General features: G+C 36.5%; 1 protein-coding gene across 2 annotated transcripts in view; it reads left to right on the top strand.

Moving 5' to 3' along the window:
* The window catches only part of CREBRF (CREB3 regulatory factor), a 57,635-nt gene that overhangs the window by 21,934 nt on the left and 12,942 nt on the right, over positions 1 to 22,759 (top strand). For both annotated transcript variants that reach the window (XM_025434261.3, XM_025434262.3), the window contains exons 4-8: positions 1,670 to 2,756; positions 9,589 to 9,783; positions 11,275 to 11,464; positions 13,092 to 13,165; positions 18,127 to 18,249. In XM_025434261.3, the coding sequence (XP_025290046.1) occupies positions 1,670 to 2,756; positions 9,589 to 9,783; positions 11,275 to 11,464; positions 13,092 to 13,165; positions 18,127 to 18,249 (1,669 nt within the window). The remainder of the gene's footprint in view (positions 1 to 1,669; positions 2,757 to 9,588; positions 9,784 to 11,274; positions 11,465 to 13,091; positions 13,166 to 18,126; positions 18,250 to 22,759) is intronic.

Genomic DNA, 22,759 nt, shown 5'->3' with positions numbered 1-22,759 from the left:
ATACTTAACTATGATGAGTACTGAGTAATGTATAGAATTGTTGAATCACTATATTGTACACCTAAAACTAATATAACAGTGTATGTTATTTATACTGCAATTTAAAAATGTGTATATGATTATACAAATAAATATGGTATTTTTATATACATGTATGTGCACATACACGTAAGAAAAAATGTGAGAGGAAAGTATATCTAAATATCTTCAAGTCCAGTTTTTGCTGATGAGGATGGGAAGCTGTCTTTTTTGATATACCTAACCCCTAGAGGACTCTTCAACGGAGATATTTAGAAATGATAACACTGAGCAAAGCATATAACACAGAGAATGTGAGGTAAAAATAGCAATTCCAAGTAGTATACTTATCACTTATTCTTTTTTTTTTTTTTAAGATTTTATTTATTTATTCATAGAGACACAGCTAGAGAGAGAGGCAGAGACACAGGCAGAGGGAGAAGCAGGCACCACGCAGGGAGCCTGATGTGGGACTCAATCCCGGGTCTCCAGGATCACACCCTGGGCTGCAGGCGGCGCTAAACCGCTGCGCCACCGGGGCTGCCCCCTTATCACTTATTCTTAAGAAAAATAGACACCTGCGATTCCTAAGAACATTTAAAAAATAACTTTAATTATGGCTTAAGCAACATGGAAGTATATGAAAACTGAATCATTGAATTGTACACTTAATACAATTTTGTGTATTGAATTTTGTGGTCTGCAAACTGTACTTCGTTAAAGCTGTTAGAACACACACACACACACACACACATATGCAAAAACTAAACAAGAATAGCCCCAAATAAATGGAAAAATCAAAGCGGGACAAAACAAACTGGAAAAATGAAAATTTCCTCATTTCCTTCCTGAACCTCCACCTTCTAAACCTATTCCCCAAAGATAAGTACTCCTAACAGAGTTTTTCTGTTCATATATAAATATATGAGTATTTTAAATTGGATGACACATTCATAGATACAGTATTCTGTAACTTAATCCTTTTAATGTAAAGACATATGGTGAGCAGCCTCTCATGCTAGTACATTAGACTGCATTCTTTACTGCATTCTTTTTAATGGCTGCACAGTCTCACTGACATTTTTTAAATCCTATCTCTATTCATGAGGCGTATCACACTCCTGAGGAGTATTGTAGTTCCCATGCCCAGGCGTTGTTAACAAGGGCTTACCAAAGATCTTATCCTTCTGTGATGGAGTTTCAACTCTTCTTTGGTTTGCACTTTGCCTCTATATTTCAGTTCTCACTTAAGAAGACAGATTCTTCTGTGATTAAGGTAAGGTCTTCATTATTTGCTTTGTAATTGAAACTTATTTCAAAGGAGATCCCCAAATCCTTCTAAGTCAAAGATCAGGAAATGTAAACCTTTTTCAGGAAGAGTGTTTATAGTAAAGTTCAAGAGCCCTTGATATTTAGACCATACCTAAGCCTCTCAAGGGACATATTTCTCTCCCCCCCCCCCTTTTTTTTTCCTTGCCCAAGGAAATGATATTATATGGACTGGTAAAGTGACATGTAAATAGCCTTTATCTTAAAATAAAACAGAACAGAGGTCAAGTAATGATTTATCAATTTGGTACATGGGTGTGAGGATGGAGGTGAATATTTCTTTCCTAAAATATGGTGTGTAATTTTTTTAAACTTTTCTCAGGATAGAGAGATGAACTATCAACAGAATCCTAGAGACAACTTCCTTTCTTTGGAGGACTGCAAAGATATTGAAAATCTGGAGTCTTTCACAGATGTCCTGGATAATGAGGGTGCCTTGACCTCAAACTGGGAACAGTGGGATACATACTGTGAAGACTTAACAAAGTACACCAAACTAACTAGCTGTGACATCTGGGGAACAAAAGAAGTGGATTACTTGGGTCTTGATGACTTTTCTAGCCCTTACCAAGATGAAGAGGTCATAAGTAAAACTCCAACTCTGGCCCAGCTGAATAGTGAGGATTCTCAGTCTGTTTCCGATTCCCTTTATTACCCTGATTCACTTTTCAGTGTCAAACAGAATCCCTTGCCCTCTTCATTCCCTAGTAAAAAGATCTCAAACAGAGCAGCTGCCCCTGTGTGTTCTTCTAAGACTCTTCAGGCTGAGGTCCCTTTGTCAGACTGTGTCCAAAAAGCAAGTAAACCCACTTCAAGCACACAGATCATGGTGAAGACCAACATGTATCATAACGAAAAGGTGAACTTTCATGTTGAATGTAAAGACTATGTAAAAAAGGCAAAGGTAAAGATCAACCCAGTGCAGCAGAGCCGGCCCTTGTTGAGCCAGATTCACGCAGATGCAGCAAAGGAGAATACCTGCTACTGTGGTGCAGTAGCAAAGAGACCAGAGAAAAAAGGGATGGAGCCTCTTCAGGGTCATGCCACTCCAGCTTTGCCTTTTAAAGAAACCCAGGAACTATTACTCAGTCCCCTGTCCCAGGAGGGTCCTGGGTCAATTGCAGCGGGAGAGAGTAGCAGCCTTTCTGCCAGCACATTGGTCTCAGATTCATCCCAGAAAAAAGAAGAGCACAATTACTCCCTTTTTGTCTCCGACAACTTGGGTGAACAGCCAACCAAATGCAGTCCTGAAGAAGATGAGGAAGACGAGGAGGATGTTGATGATGAGGACCATGATGAAGGATTTGGTAGTGAGCATGAACTTTCTGAAAATGAGGAGGAAGAAGAAGAGGAAGAGGATTATGAAGATGACAAAGATGATGATATTAGTGACACTTTCTCTGAGCCAGGTATGGCAATGCTTGGAGGCTTACCAAACTGACCTTTCTCCTATTGAGATATCGATGGTTTCTTTATCTTAGTTTGGGGATTCAATTCAAGATATTCAATTAATATCTTGGCTCAGATATATAATTGCTTTTTTTCTATTCAGGCAGTTCTAAAATAATCACTTTTGCTCATATAGTGATTCATAGGCTGATTCTTCGAGGGCTTCTTAATTTATCTTATGTTAAGGGACTTAATTTGTTACTCTCTGAGAAGCTGTGCAAAGATGCCAAGAATTGATCGATTAAAAAAATGTTCTATTTATATACATGTCCCTCTATTATAATTGAGGCAGGTTAGGAGTGCCCACATGGTAAACCAAGTAATGATGGTTTATATTACTCATGCTTATAACCAACAAGGCCTACTTAATGAATAATGTAAAAAAAGAGCTTTTTCGTGTCTGCCATCTTTCCATTCACACAGTATTTTTCCATTTAAGAAAAATACATGCTGTAATTTAATGAGCATGAAGGATACTCTGCTTTATTTATATACAGTACATATAAATAAAAGGGAAAAAGAAAATGAAACTTGTGGGAACTGGTTCACTTCATTTAGCATTTACATGCTTGGGCTGTTGCCACTGTTGGCTTGTGCAGTATTTATGAAAATGGTATTGCCAAGTGGCACACAGTTTAAAATGCAGAAAGAAGCGAAGATCTTCAAATTTTTAAAAAAGTTATTCAAAGTTTTCTTCAAAATTATTTTCTTCAAAAATAGTGTTGATGCTGTAACTTGTACGTAAAAATAAGTTATTTTTAAAACCTTAGAAATTGTCAGAGACCCCTTTTGTTATAATTACTGGAATTTTTGGCAGTGTAAAGATTGGTATTTAATTTTCAGAAAGGTTTTTAAGGCATAGTAGCTATATTGTAGCCAGTAAAGTACTACTACTGCTGAAAGACTTTCCTTTAGTGAAATCTATTACACAAATGCTTAGATTTGTGTCTTGGACACAATCAAGTTGTTTGACTTGGGTAGAGTTTCAAGTACAGAAAAGGTACTTTAATCTGGTGGAAAAGGGCTTATGCCTTTTTTTGGTTTACTTTAGAACTCTAGATAGAACAATTATTTTCTCTACTTAGAAAAATTTTCCTCTTAACAAATTAATAAAATCTGCTTCGAGGGGCACTTTGGGTGGCTTAGTTTGTTGACCATGTGACTCTTAATCTCAGAGTTGTGAGTTCAAGCCCCACGTTGGGTGTAGGGATTACTTAAAATAAAATCTGTAGGGACACCTGGTGGCTCAGTAATTGAGCATCTACCTGTAGCTCAATCCCGGGCTCGTGATCCCGGGCCCCTGGGATTGAGTCCCACATCATGTTCTCCACAGGGAACCTGCTTCTCCCTCTGCCTACGTCTCTGCCTCTCTCTCTCTCTCTCTCTCTCGCTCTCATAAATACATTTTTAAAAAAAATCTTTTAAAAATCTGCTTTGAGAAGTTTCAGGGAAGGTTGTCTTTATAGCTAGTGCTGAGTTATATAGCTCCCTCTCATGGGAAGACCAGAGTGCTATGAGTGGTCTTTAAGGTCTCACCAATCAGTGCTGTTGCTTTGAGTTCCATATTTAGGATCATGGTAGGAGGTAGGGGAAGGGTGAGACAAAGACGAGATGGGTAATAACTAAGGGAAATAGAAAGTGTGGAGAAAGAGGAGTTTTTCCCTGTGGGTGCTCAAAGGAACATGTAAATCAGAGGGAGTCAGTAAATTCCACTGTCTACAAGGACTGTACTGTCTACCTCACTTCTGGTTGTAGTTTTGCTTTTCTTTGGCTTTCAACTCACCCTTTATCTTTTAATGTGTTTTTACCTGGATAAATTGTGTTGAGAGATGAGTAGGTCTGTGAAGAGAGATCACTTAGTAAGTTGACTCTCATTTCCGTTTTGTCAGCCTTTAGACTCTCATAGGGAAGGGGGACCAGTGTTATAGTTGGTGTTGTCCTGTCATGCCACATTCTCTTGCCTTGTCTCTGGTAGAAGAATCCCGATTTGTGAGCTTCTTGGTGTTAACCAACACTACTTTGAAACAGATGCATTGGCTGGTAAAACTCTCCTCTTGGCTCTGTTTAACAATGCTAAATGTTTGGATGGTATTTAATTCACTCACTTCCAGTTGACTTGAAGTAAAGCCTCTTTGGTTAGTATTACTTGGGCAGTTTTCACAAATTTTTTTTAAAATATTTTATTTATTCATGAGAGAGAGAGAGAGAGAGAGAGAGGCAGAGACACAGGCAGAGGGAGAAGCAGGCTCCATGCAGGGAGCCCGATGCGGTACTCGATCCTGGGTCTCCAGGATCAAGCCCTGGGCTGAAGGCAGTGCTAAGCCGCTGAGCCACCCGGGCTGCCCAGTTTTCACAAATGTTAATGAATGTGACATGATTTAACCACAATGTCAACACAGTTCTCTGGTATTATTTGGGCTTTATTCACATTGGCTAATGAAAATTTTCCTTTTTCTTGGAAGAAAGAGCTAAACAAGTGACTTCAGGAATGCAAAAATGAATTATTCGTGAGAAGCAGGAAGAAATTCTTTGAAGCAGAAAAGTGGGGATAGTTATAGTTTCTTCAGAGTGCTAGTTTTAGAGTAGGTTGATTGGTTTAATTTGCAGCAGTTTACAAAAGCCCTTTTGTGTTGACTAGCTCCCTTGATGCTGTTTCTTGGCAGTTGGCTACAACAGTGCCTGAGCCTACAAAGCTCCAGGAAAGGTGTAAAAAAAAGAGTTTCAGTCCCTACTCTGGCTTTGCTCCCAAATTTTAATAGAGCCTATTCTGTGGGCAGGCTGTGACTCTTTGGGGTCATTGGGATTACATGGTTGTATAATACTAGGAATTGGGCCCCCAGAATGAAAGTTTATTTTGTAGTCTGTATTAATATTTTTACAATTGACTTTATCAGTAGTCTGAACTAAACAGAGATGTGTGATTAGAATTTTACAGAATGAATATAGCCTTTTTGACTTCTATTTAATAATCATGTCAAGAAGGAATGAGTTAAATCAGTATGGTGTTCAAGCAAATGAAAAGAAAAGAGAAAAGGCTTCATGGGAAATTTTGCATTAAACAAGTAATTGGTTAAAAGAAAAAAATTTTGAGTGCCTACTTCTTTTTCAGGCACTGTATTAGGTATTGCCTATCCAGAGATGAGCAAAACAGACATGACCCTTGTCTTAATGGAACTTAGAGTTGAGTGGGTTTATTTACTGTTATGATTTCTTAGTCTTTTAATCTGCTTGTGTGTAGTATGAGTTGGCAAGAGAGATATGCAGGATGAAGAGTTTTCTTAAACCTTATTTGACCGTGGAACTCACTTGGGGATGAAGGCATATCTTATGATAATAGTGTTCCTTAAAACATACTTTGAGAAATATTTAATTACCTTAAATGCTAGACCAATGATCTGGGAATATAATTGTTCTGCATTCTACTTGCTCATGGTGCTCTCTGTATTGAAAAGTGGCCATCTTAAAAAAAAAAAAAAAGAAAAGAAAAGTGGCCATCTTTAAGAAACCCATTGTGTGCGTTTGTGTTATGGTGAATTTATGGTGTATGTTATTAGAAAATATTAAAATGTTAAGTCAAAGGAAGCTGATGGCCCTTAAATGCTGTTTTGGAAAAGACTGACCATAGATAAAACTGATAACTAATTTTAGTGGGACAGAAGAAATGAAAATCTTCATTATTCTTTGAATTTAACATGGGATATATGTGAAGAAAAATCCACTTAAACCATTTCACTAGATGGGAACAGGAAGAGTGAGAAGCCTAATAGAAGCTAGACTCCTTGAGGCATGGGACTGAGTCAGTTCAAGCTCTGCCAAATCACTTAAAGCCTCCATGAGCATGTTTCTTTTTGTAAATGGAGTTAATAACGTCTTTTTTTTACTGTACTCTTGGAAGTCTTAAATGAAATATGTGTAAGTACATTAAATGAGAAGAACAGAGTTTTGCCAAAAATCCAAGCCACCTGAGGGGAGTTGCTAAGTAGGGGAGAGCATCAAATAAATTGTCAGAGGGATGGGATGCCTGAGGAAGCTGTATATGAAAAAAGTTTCCCTTATTCTTTGGGCTAGGGTAGATTTAAATATGGAATACTAGTTTTTTTTTATTTTTTATTGAAGTATAATTGACATATAAAATCCTGTTAGTTTCAGGTATGCATCATAATGATGATATTTTTATACATTACAACATGATCCCCATGATAAGTCTAGTTACGGTCTGCCACCATACAAAGGGTTGGTTTTTTTTGTTTTCTTTGTTTTGTTTTGTTTACTTATTTTTAAAATTTTTGTCTTTTAATTAAAGTATAGGTGATATATGATGTTAATTTCAGTGTGTAGTATAGTGAGTCAACATTTTTATACATTACAAAATAATCCCTACATTAAGTCTAGTTGCCATCTGTCACCATACAAAATTATTACACTATTATTGACTGTTCCCTAAGTTGTAATTTATATCCCATGACTTACTTATTTTGTAACTGGAAATTTATACGTCTTAATCCCCTTTACCTATTTTGCCCAACCACCCCACCCCCCAGCCACTTCCCCTTCTGTAGCTTATCTGTGGTTTGTTTTTTGTATCTGTGAGTCTATTTTGGTTTGTTTGTTTTGGTTTTTTTTTGTGGAATGCCAGTTCTTGACACTGGTAGGAAGTTGGGAGTGGTTTTGTTGGTCTGTCTGCCTGTGTTAAGCCATTCTTGGTTAATCTGTGTGAGCCAATAGTTTCTTCGAACCAGTAAGTTTTTCTTGGCCTGGGGGTGCCAGGCGTTTTGAAAAAGCCATTTCTGGTGGCACAATGTGGCCCTTGCACCTTTCCCAAAGCTAGGCTGATTGCTGGAACAAGATGAAATCCTTTTAAAGTATCACATTGGCACAAATAAATAGGCCAAAGTTACTGCTTTATCTAACACGATTTTTTTAAAAATCAGACTTCTAGAAACAATTGTGGCTCAACTTGTACATCATTTCTTTTTTTTTTTTAATTTTTAAAAATGTTTTATTTATTTGAGGAAGAGAGTGAGAGAGCATGAGCAGGGGGTAGGGATAGAGAGAGAAGCAGACTCCCCACTGAGCAGGGAGCCTGATGTGGGGCTCTATCCCGGGACCCTGGGATCATGACCTGAGCCAAAGGCAGAAACTTAACTGACTGAGCTGCCCAGGTGCCCTATGCATCATTTCTTAAGAAACTAAAGTTGACTGTCACACTCCTTGCCATATCGTTTTAAACTACCACATGTGCGCTTTAATTCTGTTAATACCAGCAGTGCTACAGAAGCTTCTCTTGATTGTTGCCCTGAAATCATTCTGGTTTCCGAATTGAAAGGTTATGTTAATTGAAGTATAATAAGTATAAGTATGAAAATTCACCCTTCTTTAAGTGTACATTTCTGTGAGATTGACAAGTGCATGTAGTGGTGGTAACCACTACCAGCATCGAGAAACAGAAGAGTTTGATCACCCCTCAAATTTCCCTTGTGTTCCAGGGAACTCCATAACTCCTTGGAGTTAAACTCCATGGCTCCCTCCACCCCCACCTCCTGGCAATCACTTTTTAGTTTTTCCTATAGTTTCGCCTTTTACAGAATGTCATATAAATGGAGCCATGTTTCTGATTCTTAATCTCTTGAAGAAAACCTGGTAAAATTCTGAAATTCCTTTTTCCAAAACGTGCAGATGTCATCACTTTCTTAGTGTCAGTTCCCGAGGAATCATGTTTTTAGGAGAAAAAAGTGGTCATTTTGCTTGGCTAATGCTGCCTAACTTTTCCTGTCACCTTAGGGTTATATACATCCTATATGGGGCTCATCTCCACTCCCCCATGTACCTAGCAGTAATGATGTGTGGAGTATACTAAGGTGGGCATTCTCTGGGGATATTTAGATTTGTAGGTCATCCTGCGTGAGGTCTGACCAGCAGTTCTAGCAGCTTAGAATTAAGTATTTTCTGAAACTCCCATTAATAAGGAAAATAACTTCTTAAAAAGTGAAGTAAATGCAGATTGCTTCCAGTAAAATATTAGACTAGGCATATATGTTTTTATTTGAGAGCCTGTGCAAGAACTCTCATACTTTTACAAAAGGGGTAGGTTAGGAGGTAGGCAGCAAAGCCCTCTACTGCCTCACAAAATTCTATATGGTAGGATACCATCTTAGAAATGCACATACCTGTCTGGGAATGTTTTAGATGCATAAATTTTAGGAGGAAGGCATTTAAATCATAGTGTAGTATCTTAGTACCACGATCTAATGGTACATTTGACATTCCTAGAGCTATATATTTTACTTTTTTTTTTTTTATATGATAGTCACAGAGAGAGAGAGAGGCAGAGACATAGGCAGAGGGAGAAGCAGGCTCCATGCACTGGGAGCCCGATGTGGGATTCGATCCTGGATCTCCAGGATCGCGCCCTGGGCCAAAGGCAGACGCCAAACTGCTGCGCCACCCAGGGATCCTGAGCTATATATTTCATTATTCTCTCATGAGAGCCTATCTAAAGATACAAAAAAAAGATGTCATATACTAACTTACAAAAACCAAAGAGAAATATTAGGATAAACAATATAGTTATCTCTGTTAGTAATCTCTGAATATTTTATGACTTCGAGATCTCCATATTTAAAATCACTATAGACCTGGTCTGTTATCTTTGACATGCCAATGATATTTTCAGATGAAAGGAAATATATCAGGTGACAAATAGAAGAGACCTTTTTATTTGCCCTGATTGCTTTATTGAAATTTGTGGAACTTAAAAAATTGGGGGCGGGGGGCTCTCCTCTTTTTTTTAAGGCTATGAAAATGATTCTGTGGAAGACTTGAAGGAGATGACTTCAATATCTTCTCGGAAGAGAGGTAAAAGAAGGTACTTCTGGGAGTATAGTGAACAGCTCACCCCATCACAGCAAGAGAGGATGCTGAGGCCATCTGAATGGAACCGAGACACCTTGCCAAGTAATATGTATCAGAAAAATGGCTTACATCATGGTAAGTGGGAATTGTCAATTTTAAAGTGTCACTTTAAATAGAAATCATAAACCATAATATTTACTCCGTGTAAATTCTTAGTTACGTATTCAGCCTTTACTACCAAAATGGAGAGAGGGGAACAGTAGAGCTGCTATATTTGCTATCATTGCAGACACTCACGAATAGCTTTTACCAGTGGTGAGAGCCATCACTTAAACAGGGAGGAAGGTCTGTGCAGAAGTGATTTCTATCACTTCCTATTCTACTTATCCTACCCAGGAAATGACCAGGAGCCTGCTGATTGATACCTGGACCTGCCACAGTTGCAATAAACCAGAAGGGTTGGGGAGAAAGGGAATGGACTCCAGCATCTTTCTCTTCCATTCTTGTCCTGTCTCCAGGCTGAAATGTAAACAGGGAGATTGGAATCAAATGGTGGATGGGAAGAGGAGAGAGAGGAAAGGGAATAATTGTAGAGAAAAGAAATGGAGAGAGAAGAGTTGAATGGTAGGAGTCAGGAGAAGCCTATAACGTTAGGCCAAGTTTCCAATTATGAACCTAGGAAGATGTAATTAAATAGGATTTCTTCTTTTATTTTTTTATGATCCAAAATCTGTACTGAAAAGAGGGAGGGCGCTAGTAAGCTTGGCACTCAACAGTTTTAGTAATCTCTCATGCTACAGTTGTAAGTTGCTAAGCAATTTTGTTTTGACACAGGAATTATATCAGAAGTATGTTTATGCCTCATTTTCCCTTTCCACTGGCACTCTTTCTGTACTCTACTGTTTCTCAATGAATAGACCTAGTTTTTGCCTTCAGATCAGTTTTCTATGAGAAATGAAAAGACAGGTCCAACAAATAGCTTTAGGTAGCACATAACGAGTACTAGGAAAGTTGTTTGGTGAATTGTAGTTCAGAGGACAGGGCCATCTCTCTTGCCTGCAGTGATAGGGCAAGACCCCTGAGTCTTCTGTAATGTTATTTATCAAACTAATCAAAGAAGAGCTTTCAAAAAAAGCAATCCTTATCTGTTGGCCTTTTTGAGTCCAGCACCAGAGTATATGTTTGAGAAATTTTCGGTCATAGCCTCAAAACATCTTGGTTCCAGTAAGATCTCCTATTTCTTTTCTGGGTGTATATTCTACCCTAGCCCTGATTTTTGGGTGCAGCAAACTTACACTCCAGTCCTGAGGTTTGAGATGCTTGTTACTACCATGCATATAATTAAGATTCTGTCCTACGAGGGCTAGAAACTTTAAGGTGGAGAAGAACTTGGCAAAGACTAGAGCTGTGCCATATTTCCCCTATTTCTTACATTCACAAGGTGGGAAGGAGAGGAGGCTAGTCCTTTTAGCATAGACCGTTAATGTGCTGAGACTTCTGAAACATGTGAAAACTTCTAAAAAAGAAAAAAGAGGGGAGGAAGAAATGTTTTAAAATATGGCTGTAGAATATATCTTTCATGAAATAAAATGATCTAACTTACAGACTTCTTTAAACCATCTCTAGGAAAATATGCGGTAAAGAAGTCACGGAGAACTGACGTAGAAGACCTGACTCCAAATCCTAAAAAACTACTCCAGATAGGCAATGAACTACGGAAACTGAATAAGGTGATTAGCGATCTGACTCCAGTCAGTGAGCTTCCCTTAACAGCCCGGCCAAGGTCAAGGAAGGAAAAAAATAAACTGGCTTCCAGGTAAATGCTAATCACATTCACCTGTGTAAATAAAGTCTAGGCGGTGAGGTTAGACTTTCAGTGAGCTTTTATAGATGATCGTCAACCATTTATTCAGAAATATGCTTTTATAAATATTACAATGAGAGGATTATAGTTTTTCCTTTGAAAATACAGTATTTATGCTTTGTTTATGCTTCATAATACCAAAAGATGGTATTATGCTTTTAAAGGAGAGAGGTAGGGGTGCCTGGGTGGCTCAGTGGTTGAGCATCTGCCTTTGGCGCAGGTCATGTTCCTTGGGGTCCTAGGATTAAGTCCTGTATCAGTCTCCCTGCAGGGAGCCTGCTTCTCCCTCTGCTTATGTCTCTGCCTCTCTCTGTGTCTTTCATGAATTAAAAAAAAAAAAAAAGTTGAGGGGGAGGTGAATGGACTCAAGTGCATTATAACAATGAAAAATCTTATCATAGTTTCATTTTTTCTGTTTTGTGGTAAGTCAGTTTATTTGAGTATAATTTATTTGAGATAAAGTATATCCCTTTTAATGTATACCTTTATGCATTTTTAAAAGATTTGTTTATTTATTAGAGAGAGAGAGAAAGAGAGCACATGTGGAAGCAAGGGGAGGGGCAAAGAGGGAGGGAGGGAGACAATCCCAAGCGGACTCCGGGTTGAGTATTGGAGCCTGATTCAGGGCCCGATCTCACAACCCTGAAATCATGACGTAAGCCAGAACCAAGAGTCCTTTGCTTAACCGACTAAGCCACTCAGGCTCTTCTACACTTTTATAGGTTTTGACAAATGTATCCAATCATACACCACCACAATCAGGATAATATTTTCCATCATCCATTAAAAAATTTCCTCATGCTTCCTTGTAAAGTGAACCTCTAATCCCTCACAACCACTGATTTGTTTAACAGTTTTGCTTTTTCTAGAATGTCATATAGATGTAGTCATATTATATGTAGCCCTTTGAGTTTGGCTTCTTTGATTTAACATGATGCATTTGAGATTCATGTTGATCCATATTGTTGAGTAGAGTAATAGTTTGTTCCTTTTTATTGCGAAATAGTATTCCTTTGTTAGGATATACTACAGTTTATCCATTCACCAACTGAAGGACATTGGAATTGCTTTCACTTTTGCCAATTATGAATAAAGCCACCATAAGCATTCACTTACAGGTGATTGTGTGAATATAAGTTTGCATTTCTCTTGGGTAAATACCCAGAAGCATATGTTTAACTTTATAAGAAATTGTCAAAGTAGTGGTTTCTGAAGTAATAAAGTAAATTTTTAAAAATTACTGTTTTTCAAAGTAGCAGTACATAGTATTTTATATCCCAATTAGCAACATATGATGGTTCCACTTTACATTCTCTTGGTATTATCAGTTTTTGTTTATTTTAGTGTACTCATCATAACTTTATTTTTGGATGTGTGATAAAATTTTTAAGAATCAGTTTGGATTAATGATTATGTTGTGTGGGTTTTTTTTTTTTTGGAAATTGAGTTCCTTGTTATAAACATCAATAGGCAGTGATTTTTGGTTACTGTAAGAAAATGTTTGACAGCAGCAAGAAGAAGTATATTCTGAATGTTCACTTAAAAAAAGAAGTGAACTAATTGCTCCTTCCTTTCACAGGGCTTGTCGATTAAAGAAAAAAGCCCAGTATGAAGCTAATAAAGTGAAATTATGGGGCCTCAACACAGAATATGGTAAACCTAAACTTTTAAGAATTTGATTAACTTCCTATTACTTTGCCAATCACTCTCTTTTTCTTTGGCTCTGTTATTTGCTTTCCCTGTATTCTGCCAAGTTTTAGGCCAGCCTCCTTTTTGTTCATTTATTCAATAAGCTACATACTCACTCTTACTCATTCATGTTCTCCTTTTAGTGAATGTCTGTATCTGTGGCTCCCCATGCCAAATCTCCTCTCTACCCTAAAGAGCTTGTCTACTTGTGACCACAGTCATCTCCTACTTCATTTTACAGTTGTGTTGCTGCATTAGCCAGTTTATTGACTAGTGTTTATTGTAATCTCTGAGTGGATAATTTAGATATGTTTTACAAATTTGATTGCTTGTTAGAATCATCTGTGTATATGCTAAAGTATGGATTTCTAGGCTTCTCCCCAGATCCAATGAGGGAATATGCAGTCTGTGCAAGTAGAACTCAAGAGTCCATATTTTTAACACTACCCCATATTACTCTCAGGCAACTATCTTAGCACTTATTTGGGAACTGTTGGTTTAGATCAGTACCTCCCAATCTTTCACAACATGGCACATGTAAAAAATTATCATCTCTAAGGCATCCCGGAACTTATCAGAGCAGGCTGCTCATGGGAGAGGAGGCCTGTGTCCTGAGAGAATTAATCTCTCAAATGCCTGGAACCCTTTAACAGCACACTAGAGGTTTGAAAAGCTCTAGTTTTGATCTTCTGTAAGAAGAGCCACCTTTCCTTTCCTTTCCTTTGCTCTGTTACCATTCCTTAAGCCTAGTATTGGAAGAGTTCATATGTTCTTTTGCCTCTAAAATTGTCTTCTTCACTGTATAGCTCTCGTGCTAAAGTCGGATCTGAAAGTGGGTCAGTGGCAAAATGATCAGTTATTATTTGTTTCCAGAGATTTTCTGAAGTCTAGCAGGACATCTGGCACGTAAGTGCTCAGTAAACTTTGTGCAGTTTTCTTAATTCTTTATCTTGATTATCTTGTTTCCATCTGTGAGGGCAGAAAGAGGATTTCCTACTGTGAAGTTTACAACTTGTGAAATGAGCTGATGGTTTTGTATATTAATGGCCACTCAGGAACTCTCATCAGGTAAATGAATTAGGTAAAACAATAGTTGGTTTGTTGGAAAGAAAATCTACCCATTTTCATATTATTCTTTCTTGCTGTTGAAGCATTCTGACCTTGAGCTCTGTGTGTGTATACACACACACACACACACACACACGTAATGATTACAATATCATAGGCATTCATATTTCATTTTAGAACCAGATGACTTGAGCTGCAGGGACATGTGGTGGGCCATTGGGAGCCTTTTGGGTCTGTGTTTCCTTGGACACTTGTAGGCATCTATCTATGTGTTGTTCAGTTAATCTATCCATGACTATGTATATCTGTGTGGCTAGGTATTTGTATATATGCTAATGCACACCCTCCACACGTGCTTTGGATCCATGATATAAATATATTCTGGGGTAGAGAACACCTGGGGATTTGGTAAAGGTTAGGAGTATGTGTTGTTCTATCTCAAATTGAGTTTTGATAGCTGTCTTAAATTTTTGTTTCTAAAGCTGACTTCAAGCCTCTTCATTTTCATGTAGGAAAAGGCCCATCTTTAAAAGGTACCATTTTCTTCTCAATTAGGATCTTCTCATTCATTTATTTCTCTTCCACTTTTGTCTTAACTAGCTTCTCTTCTCCAGTTTCTGGGGAGGAATAGCCAGCCTTAACTATTGGTTTAGAAGTCATTTTAGATGGGATCCCTGGGTGGCGCAGCGGTTTGGCGCCTGCCTTTGGCCCAGGGCGCGATCCTGGAGACCCGGGATCGAATCCCACATCAGGCTCCCGGTGCATGGAGCCTGCTTCTCCCTCTGCCTATGTCTCTGCCTCTCTCTCTTTCTCTCTCTGTGACTATCATAAATAAATAAAAATTAAAAAAAAAAATAAATAAAAAAAAATAAAAATTAAAAAAAAGAAGTCATTTTAGAACCCAGGAAATGCTCTCATGCAGTTTGCCACGTGTAGTTTGAAAATTCTTCCTGGGGTTTCTGGTACATCTCTCAAGAGAATGGTGCCCTTGATGCCTGAAATATCTGTCAGTCAATCTGTTATTGTTTTGTGGAACACTTATTATCCACTACCCATCTATTAACCCATTAGTTTCTGGAATTTATAATTCACAAGTCAGTGACATTTGAAAAAGAATTTGGGATTTGGAAAGTATAGGGTTACCAACTTTATGTTTTGCCAGGTGAAGACATTAAAAAGAACCATCATCTACAACTACAGTAATTTCATACAAGGAAGGATATTTTGGCATTAAAAAATTGAGACAGGAATAATCTCAGAATGAAATAAACTTTACAAAAAATTTACTTTGTTATTCTTATCCTTTGTGTTTATTTATTTATATTCTGAAGTTCTTAGTTATTCTGCATTATATGTTTTGTACTGTGTAGAATTAAGCACAGTACAATACCCTGCCTTTTTAACCCCTTTATTTTAGGATTAAACAATTTATACCACTTAAGATGTTTAAATGGAATTTACTTGGCAGAGGGAGAAGGATTAACAAAATGTAAACACAGGAGTTAATAAATTCATAATCAACTCTGCTAAAGATCAAGTGCCCAAATAAATATAAGTATAGACCACACCGAGAAGGGACATCCCTAAGACATCCCCAATTGGAAAATGAACCAAGTCATGGAAAAGTAGAGTAACTCCAAGAGCTACCAAAGAGCAAAAATTTTTAATTTTGATGAACTCCAATTTGCCAGTTTTTCCTTTTATATCTCATATTTTTAGTGTTCTGAAAAACTTTGCCACTTTCAAAATATTTTTCTGCATGCTTTCTCCTAGAATTTGTATAGTTTTAGGTTTTGCATGTAGGTTTATGATCCATTTTAGGTTAATTTTTATTTATGGTGTGGAGTGATAGTTGATGTTCATTTTTTTCCATAAGAATATCCAGTTGACCAAACACCATTCATTAAAAAGGCTTTTCTTTTCCTGTTCAGTTGTTTTCTCACCTTTGTCAAATCAGTTGACCCTATATGTAGGAGTCTGCTTCTGGACTCTGTATTCTGGCCCATTGATCATTTGTCTATTTTTATGTGAATACAAATTATTTTGATTACTGTAGTTTTATAGTAAATCTTAAGTCAGGTAAGTGTAAGTTCTTGCTAATCCTACAACTTTGTTTTTTCAAAGTTATGTTGGCTATTTTAGGTTATTTACATGACCATGTAAATTTTGGTATCACTTTTTACATTAAAAGCTTACTGAAATTTTGATTGCCAGTGCTTTTAGTCTGTAGATCAATTTGGAGAGAATTACCATCTTAATAAAATGGAGTCTTTTAATCCATGAACTTGGTATCTCTTTCCATTTGTAGGTCTCCTTTAATTTCTCTGTGCCTTGTTTTATAGTTTTCAGTATACAATACTTAATATCTTTTGTTAGATCTATTACTAGGTATTTTATATTTTTTGGTGCTCTATAAAAATGGAATCATTTTTGAAATTTTATTTTTAAACTCTTTGCTGCTAATATATAAAATAGAAGTAAAGTTCTCTTTTTTCCTAGTTTCATTTATTATAAATGGGTGTTGAATATTATCATGTGGTCTTTTTTTGCACCTTTTGGAGCAATCATGTTCTCCTTTATTCTGGTAATATATCACATATTTATCTCTTAATATGGTGAATTACATTAATTGACTTTTGTGGTTTTTTGTTTTTTTTTAATTGACTTTTGAATTTAAGCCAACCTTGCATTCTTGGAATAAACTCTACTTGGTTGTGATGTATTTTCTTTTTTATATTAGAGTCTATTACAAATATTCTGTAAGGTTGTGTTTTAAAACTTTAAGTTGGATTCTGTTGCTAATATTTTGTTAAGGTTTTGTGTGTCTATATTCAAAAGTGGTCTGTGATTTTTTTTTTTTTTTTTTTTGTAATATCTTTGCCAGGTTTTGATATTCGGGCTATTTTGGCCTTATTGAGTGAATTGGGCCATGATCTATCTTCCTCTTTTTTGAAAAGTTTAATAAGATCCATTTTAATTTCTTCATTGTATATTTGATAAAATTTTCATTGAAACCTTTTGGGTTTTCCTTTGGGAATATTTTTGATTAAATTAATTCCTTTACTCCAAATACGCTATTCAGATTTTTCATTTCTTCTAGTGTCAATTTTGTTAAGTTACATTTTCAAGAAATATGACCATTTTTACCAAGTGGTTGAATCTGTTGGCATAGCATTTTCTTATTATCCTTTCAATGGCTCTAGATTCTTAAGTGATAACCCCCTTTCTCATTCCAGATACAGGTGACTGATCTCTTTAGCTGAGGATGGGGATGGGAGTAGATTATCAATTTTGTTAGCCTTTTTAAGGAACCACTTTTGGCATTGTTAACTTTCTCTGTTGTATGTTTCTGGTGTTTTATTGTTTTCTGCTTTTTATTATTTACCTCCTGTTTACTTTTGATTAACTCTCTTCTTAAGCTTAGGGATATTTGTTTTTAAAGTTTTGTCTCTGGAAGACTTGAAGGACTTCATTTGATTTATTTAATAAACATTTATTAAGATCCTATGATTCAATACAGGTATTATAGTTCTTAAAGCCATAAAGACAAATAAGTCAAGTTGCTTACAGGATAGTAGACATTGATACATGTCTACAATATGTTATCAAAAGTGGCACATCATTTGAAATTAGTTTCTTTGGATAAAAAAGCTTGTAACTGAGCTCTACATCTGAAACTAATGATGTACTACTGTATGTTGACTAACTGAATTTAAATTAAAAAAAACATAACCATCACTACTTAATATTTTCTTACAAATTCACCATTTTTAACTGAATAACTGTAATTACACAATAAAAAGCAAATTCTTCCATGTTAGAGTGACATGTCCCAAGTGTCTTGTTCTGTCTTACAGATAATTTATTGTTTGTAATCAACTCCATCAAGCAAGAGATTGTAAACCGAGTACAGAATCCAAGAGAGGAGAGAGGACCCAACATGGGGCAGAAGCTTGAAATACTCATTAAAGATACTCTTGGTAAGAATAATATTAAATTCATAACAATAAGATGTAGCATAAGATACATGATTTAAGGAGATATTAAACATTCTTTTAAGGAAAAATTCAAATGTTCTTATTGTAGTTACTCTTCTTTACAAGTTGTTTTGTCTTTTCAGGTTTTGCATTTATAAATATGTGCTGCTGGTTACCACAATTTGTTATTTAGACTTAATCATTGAACTATTTTAACACTTAGGAAAGGTGAACTTCCAGCAACTTTAACCTTTTATGGGAAAAATAAAGATCCCTGAGCTCTCAAGCCTGCAATTTATACTTTGGTAGAGGTTCCTACCTATATGTTTTACTCAGTAATACATTTTGTGGGATTTTAGCAAACTTAATTATCTGGTTTTTTTCCCTGAATGGATTATATACCATGAAGAGGAACAGAGAGGCAGACATCCAGAAGTCAGGCAGAGCAATACCTGGCAGAGAAAGGAGAGGTAGCTAATATAGACATGAGAACTCTAGAGGTGCAAGAGCTTAGCTGCCATAGAAGCAAATCACCTTACAGATGAGTAGCATCCCAAGGACATTGCAGCATAGTGCAATCCATGAAAACCCTGAAGCATCATAAAATTGGCTCAGCTGTTTTATGTATTCTTTGTTTAGCAATATTTATTCTAGGACTGTCTTTTAAAAACGGGTTCTTGGGATACCTGGGTGGCTCAGTGATTGAGCGCGCCTGCCTTCTGCCCAGAGTGTGACCCTGGAGTCCTGGGATCAAGTCCTGCCTCAGGCACCCTACATGGAGCCTGCTTCTCTCTCTGCCTTTGTCTCTGCCTCTCTCTCTCTCTGTCATGAATAAATAAAATATTTAAAACAAAACAAAACAAACCAAAAAAATGGGTTCTTATGTAGTCATTGTGTAGAGTGGCAAACTTAGGTTACTTGAGAATTTTTTTTTTAATTTTTTATTTATTTATGATAGTCACACACAGAGAGAGAGGCAGAGACATAGGCAGAGGGAGAAGCAGGCTCCATGCACCGGGAGCCCGATGTGGGATTCGATCCCGGGTCTCCAGGATCGCGCCCTGGGCCAAAGGCAGGCTCTAAACTGCTGCGCCACCCAGGGATCCCGTTACTTGAGAATTTTATTCCAGTTCATTTTTCCCCAGAATACTGACTGTGTATTCAATCAGGTCACTTAAAAAAAATTAGAGCTTACTTTTTAATGATTATCTAGTTACTTACCTGAATTTTAGAGTAACAAACACTATAAATTGTTCCTATTTTTTAAAATTGTAAATATCTTGGATTTTTTTTTACATTTCTGTTAAAATATTTTTTCTAACTTCTAGTTTACTATAAGTTCAATCATCAAAGTTTCTTCAAAGCCTGCTATGTGCCAAGTGTTGGGGACACAGGGATGAATAATAGAGATTTGGTCACTACTCTTACTAATAAGCTTGTAGTCTAAAAATGGAAACAAAGAATTAACAGGAAAAAATATAACATTGTGGCAATTGCTGTGAAGAAATCAAGATGTTTAGATAGAAGTGAGCAATAGTTCATTTCTGTTTACACAGAAATACCTCTCACAGCTACCAAAATGATTGTGTTTTTAATTAAAAATCAGTACATGGGGCAGCCCCGGTGGCGCAGCGGTTTAGTGCCGCCTGCAGCCTGGGGTGTGATCCTGGAGACCCGGGATCGAGTCCCACATCGGGCTTCCTGCATGGGGCCTGCTTTTCCCTCTGCCTGTGTCTCTGCCTCTCTCTCGCTCTCTCTGAATGAATAAATAAATAAATCTTAAAAAAAAAAATCAGTACACATTGAATGCTTCCATGCGCTTAATTAAGTTTCTCACGGTCTTTGAAATTATTAGTTTCTCTTGTCAGCATTGTGCTCATACTAAGTGTGAAGTATTCTAGTGTTTTTGAAGGACAAGTTGGGATCATTAAATTAGCAATGCATGTAGAACCTGACAAAACAGTTTCATGAATTTGACAACATTCATGTTTGAAGGCTAATGGAGAAGATTCAAACGAGAGATCAAGGGCCCAGAAAGGATTCCTTGGGTGTTAGGGAAGGGAACAACAGCTAGTATTTACCAGGTACTTAACTACGATCCAGGACTTGTCTGTTAAGGTTGGTTAGTCATCTACTTTCACAGTTCTGTATGGGAGGTATGTATTATGCTGGCTTTACAAATGAGGAATTGAAAACGCGGCAAGGTACTAAAGTAACCTGCCATAAGTCATACAATCAATAAATGGCCAAACCAGATATTGAAGTAAGTTCTTTGAGTTCCAGTGCTCACACTACCCCCAAACACCATGACTTAGCCCTATCATCTGACACCCATCCCTGTAGTATTTGACCTGAATAGTTCACATGTGGTGTGCTACTTGCTTCATCCAGTAGGCTGACTTGAGAATTTCTTTTTCTTGACATCTTTGTAACATTTGACAGTTTTGAGCATTTATCTTCCTCTTTGAAACATTTTCTTTATTTTAAGGGACCTTAGATCTGCATGTCTTGTTCCTATCTTTTTACCAAAAAAAAAAAAAAAAAGACTAGATTTCTCTGTGGCTTTAGCAATAGCAGTGGTCTAAAAATTAAAATCATGTTTTCGAAAAGCAAAAGCTTGTTTATTGTAGTGGTTAAAATCAGAGTATTTGAAATCAGTTCTAGATTTAACTCCTGGCCCTGCCACATACTGCATGAGGACCCTAGGGAAATGACTTCATTTCCCTCAACCTACTTTTATTCATCTGTAAAATATGGACAATTGGGTGGATTAAATGAGAAGAGTGCATATAAAGCACTTAGTACCCTGCTGAGCACATAAATTCTCAGTACTCAGTATTAGTAGTCAGTGTTACCATATTATATCTTAACCATTTAAAATTTTTAAAAAGAGTTTTAGGGGATCCCTGGGTGGCTCAGTGGTTTAGCGCCTGCCTTTGGCTCAGGGCGTGATCCTGGAGTCCCGGGATCGAGTCCCGTGTCAGGCTCCTGGTATGGAGCCTGCTTCTCCCTCTGCCTGTGTCTCTGCCTCTCTCTCTCTCTCTCTCTCTCTGTCTATCATGAACAAATAAATAAATAAATCTTTAAAAAAATAAAATAAAATAAAATAAATTTTTTTAAAAAGAGTTTTATTTCTACCTTGTTCCTGTAATCCATCATTCATATTTTAGAAAATTAAATATTTTGTTCAGGACAAAGCCAATTAAGATTAGTCAGATGCTTAAGTTGCATGTTCACGACATAGTATTAACTGATAATTATTTGTGATATAATTGGCTAGCAAAATAAGTTTAATTTTTCCATTTCAGCATTCCAAATGATATGGTATTTCAGTGATTATTTCTAGTCTGTAATTATTTTTGCAAGCTTTGAAAAATGACAAACAGTGACTAGGTAAGCTTATAGAATGGTAAAATGAATGTGCAACTTTAATATTTACAGAATGACTTTTTCAAAAGTAGTTTTAAATACACATTAAAATAGAGTACATTACAAAATGAAACAGGATTAAGGACAGTATATTTATATAAAACATTAACACTATGAAAGGTCAAAAGTCTGTTTTGAACAAAATTATATCTATGTGAAGAACAATCTTAGCAGAGAGTAAATCCTAAATATTGATATTTTCCTAAGCAGTCAGTTAATTTATATCTTTATATAATTATAAATTATAAATTAATTATAAATTAATTCAGTACCCAAATAGGAAGTCCTGGTAAATTTGCTTGATGTTTTTTTCAAATGGATTTTTGCTGTTTTAATATTTTATGTATTATTTCAGCACATTTCTGTCTTTCATGTTCTTTGAAATCATTTTCAGTTCCTTTGTTAGGTAGAGGGAGGAACTTAACACTACAAGTAAAGATTCTTTTTACTTTTTCAGTTTTAAATTTAAAGACTTTGTATGTTGATAAATTTGTAAATATTCTCTTTATATCTAAAAAGTCAGTTTTACCAGACTCAAAATCCTTGACTCACATTTTCTTTATTTTAAATATGTTTCTTTATTTTTTTCTTTTGGCATAAAATGTTGCTATTTAAAAGTGAATAGTTGGGCAGCCGGGGTGTGGCTCAGCGGTTTAGCACCGTCTTCAGCCCAGGGCCTAATCCTGGAGACCTGGGATCGAGTCCAGTCCAACGTCGGGCTCCCTGCATGGAGCCTGCTTCTCTCTCTGCCTGTGTCTCTCTGCCTCTCTCTCTCTCTCTGTGTGTGTCTCTCATGAGTAAATAAATAAAATCTTAAAAAAAAAAAAAGTGAATAGTTGCAAAAAAAAAAAAAAAAAGGCGCTAATAGTTGTGAAACTTTTTTTCCTGATAACTTATTTGGTCTTTTTCCAAGATGTCAATAGGATTTTTCTTTTTCTTTTAATTCTCAGTAATTTCACTAGACTTTGTTTTGGAATTGGTCATTTTAGGTTGATGTTTTCGTGTGTGTACTGTGCTCTTTAAATATGTAGTTAAAATCTTTTTAGTATTTTTTTTAATCCCCCCGCCCCCCTTTTTAGTATTT

The sequence above is a fragment of the Canis lupus genome, chromosome 4, assembly GCF_003254725.2.
Source record: "Canis lupus dingo isolate Sandy chromosome 4, ASM325472v2, whole genome shotgun sequence".
Taxonomy (NCBI): Eukaryota; Metazoa; Chordata; class Mammalia; order Carnivora; family Canidae; genus Canis; species Canis lupus.
This window is presented reverse-complemented; position numbering and strand designations above follow the sequence as displayed.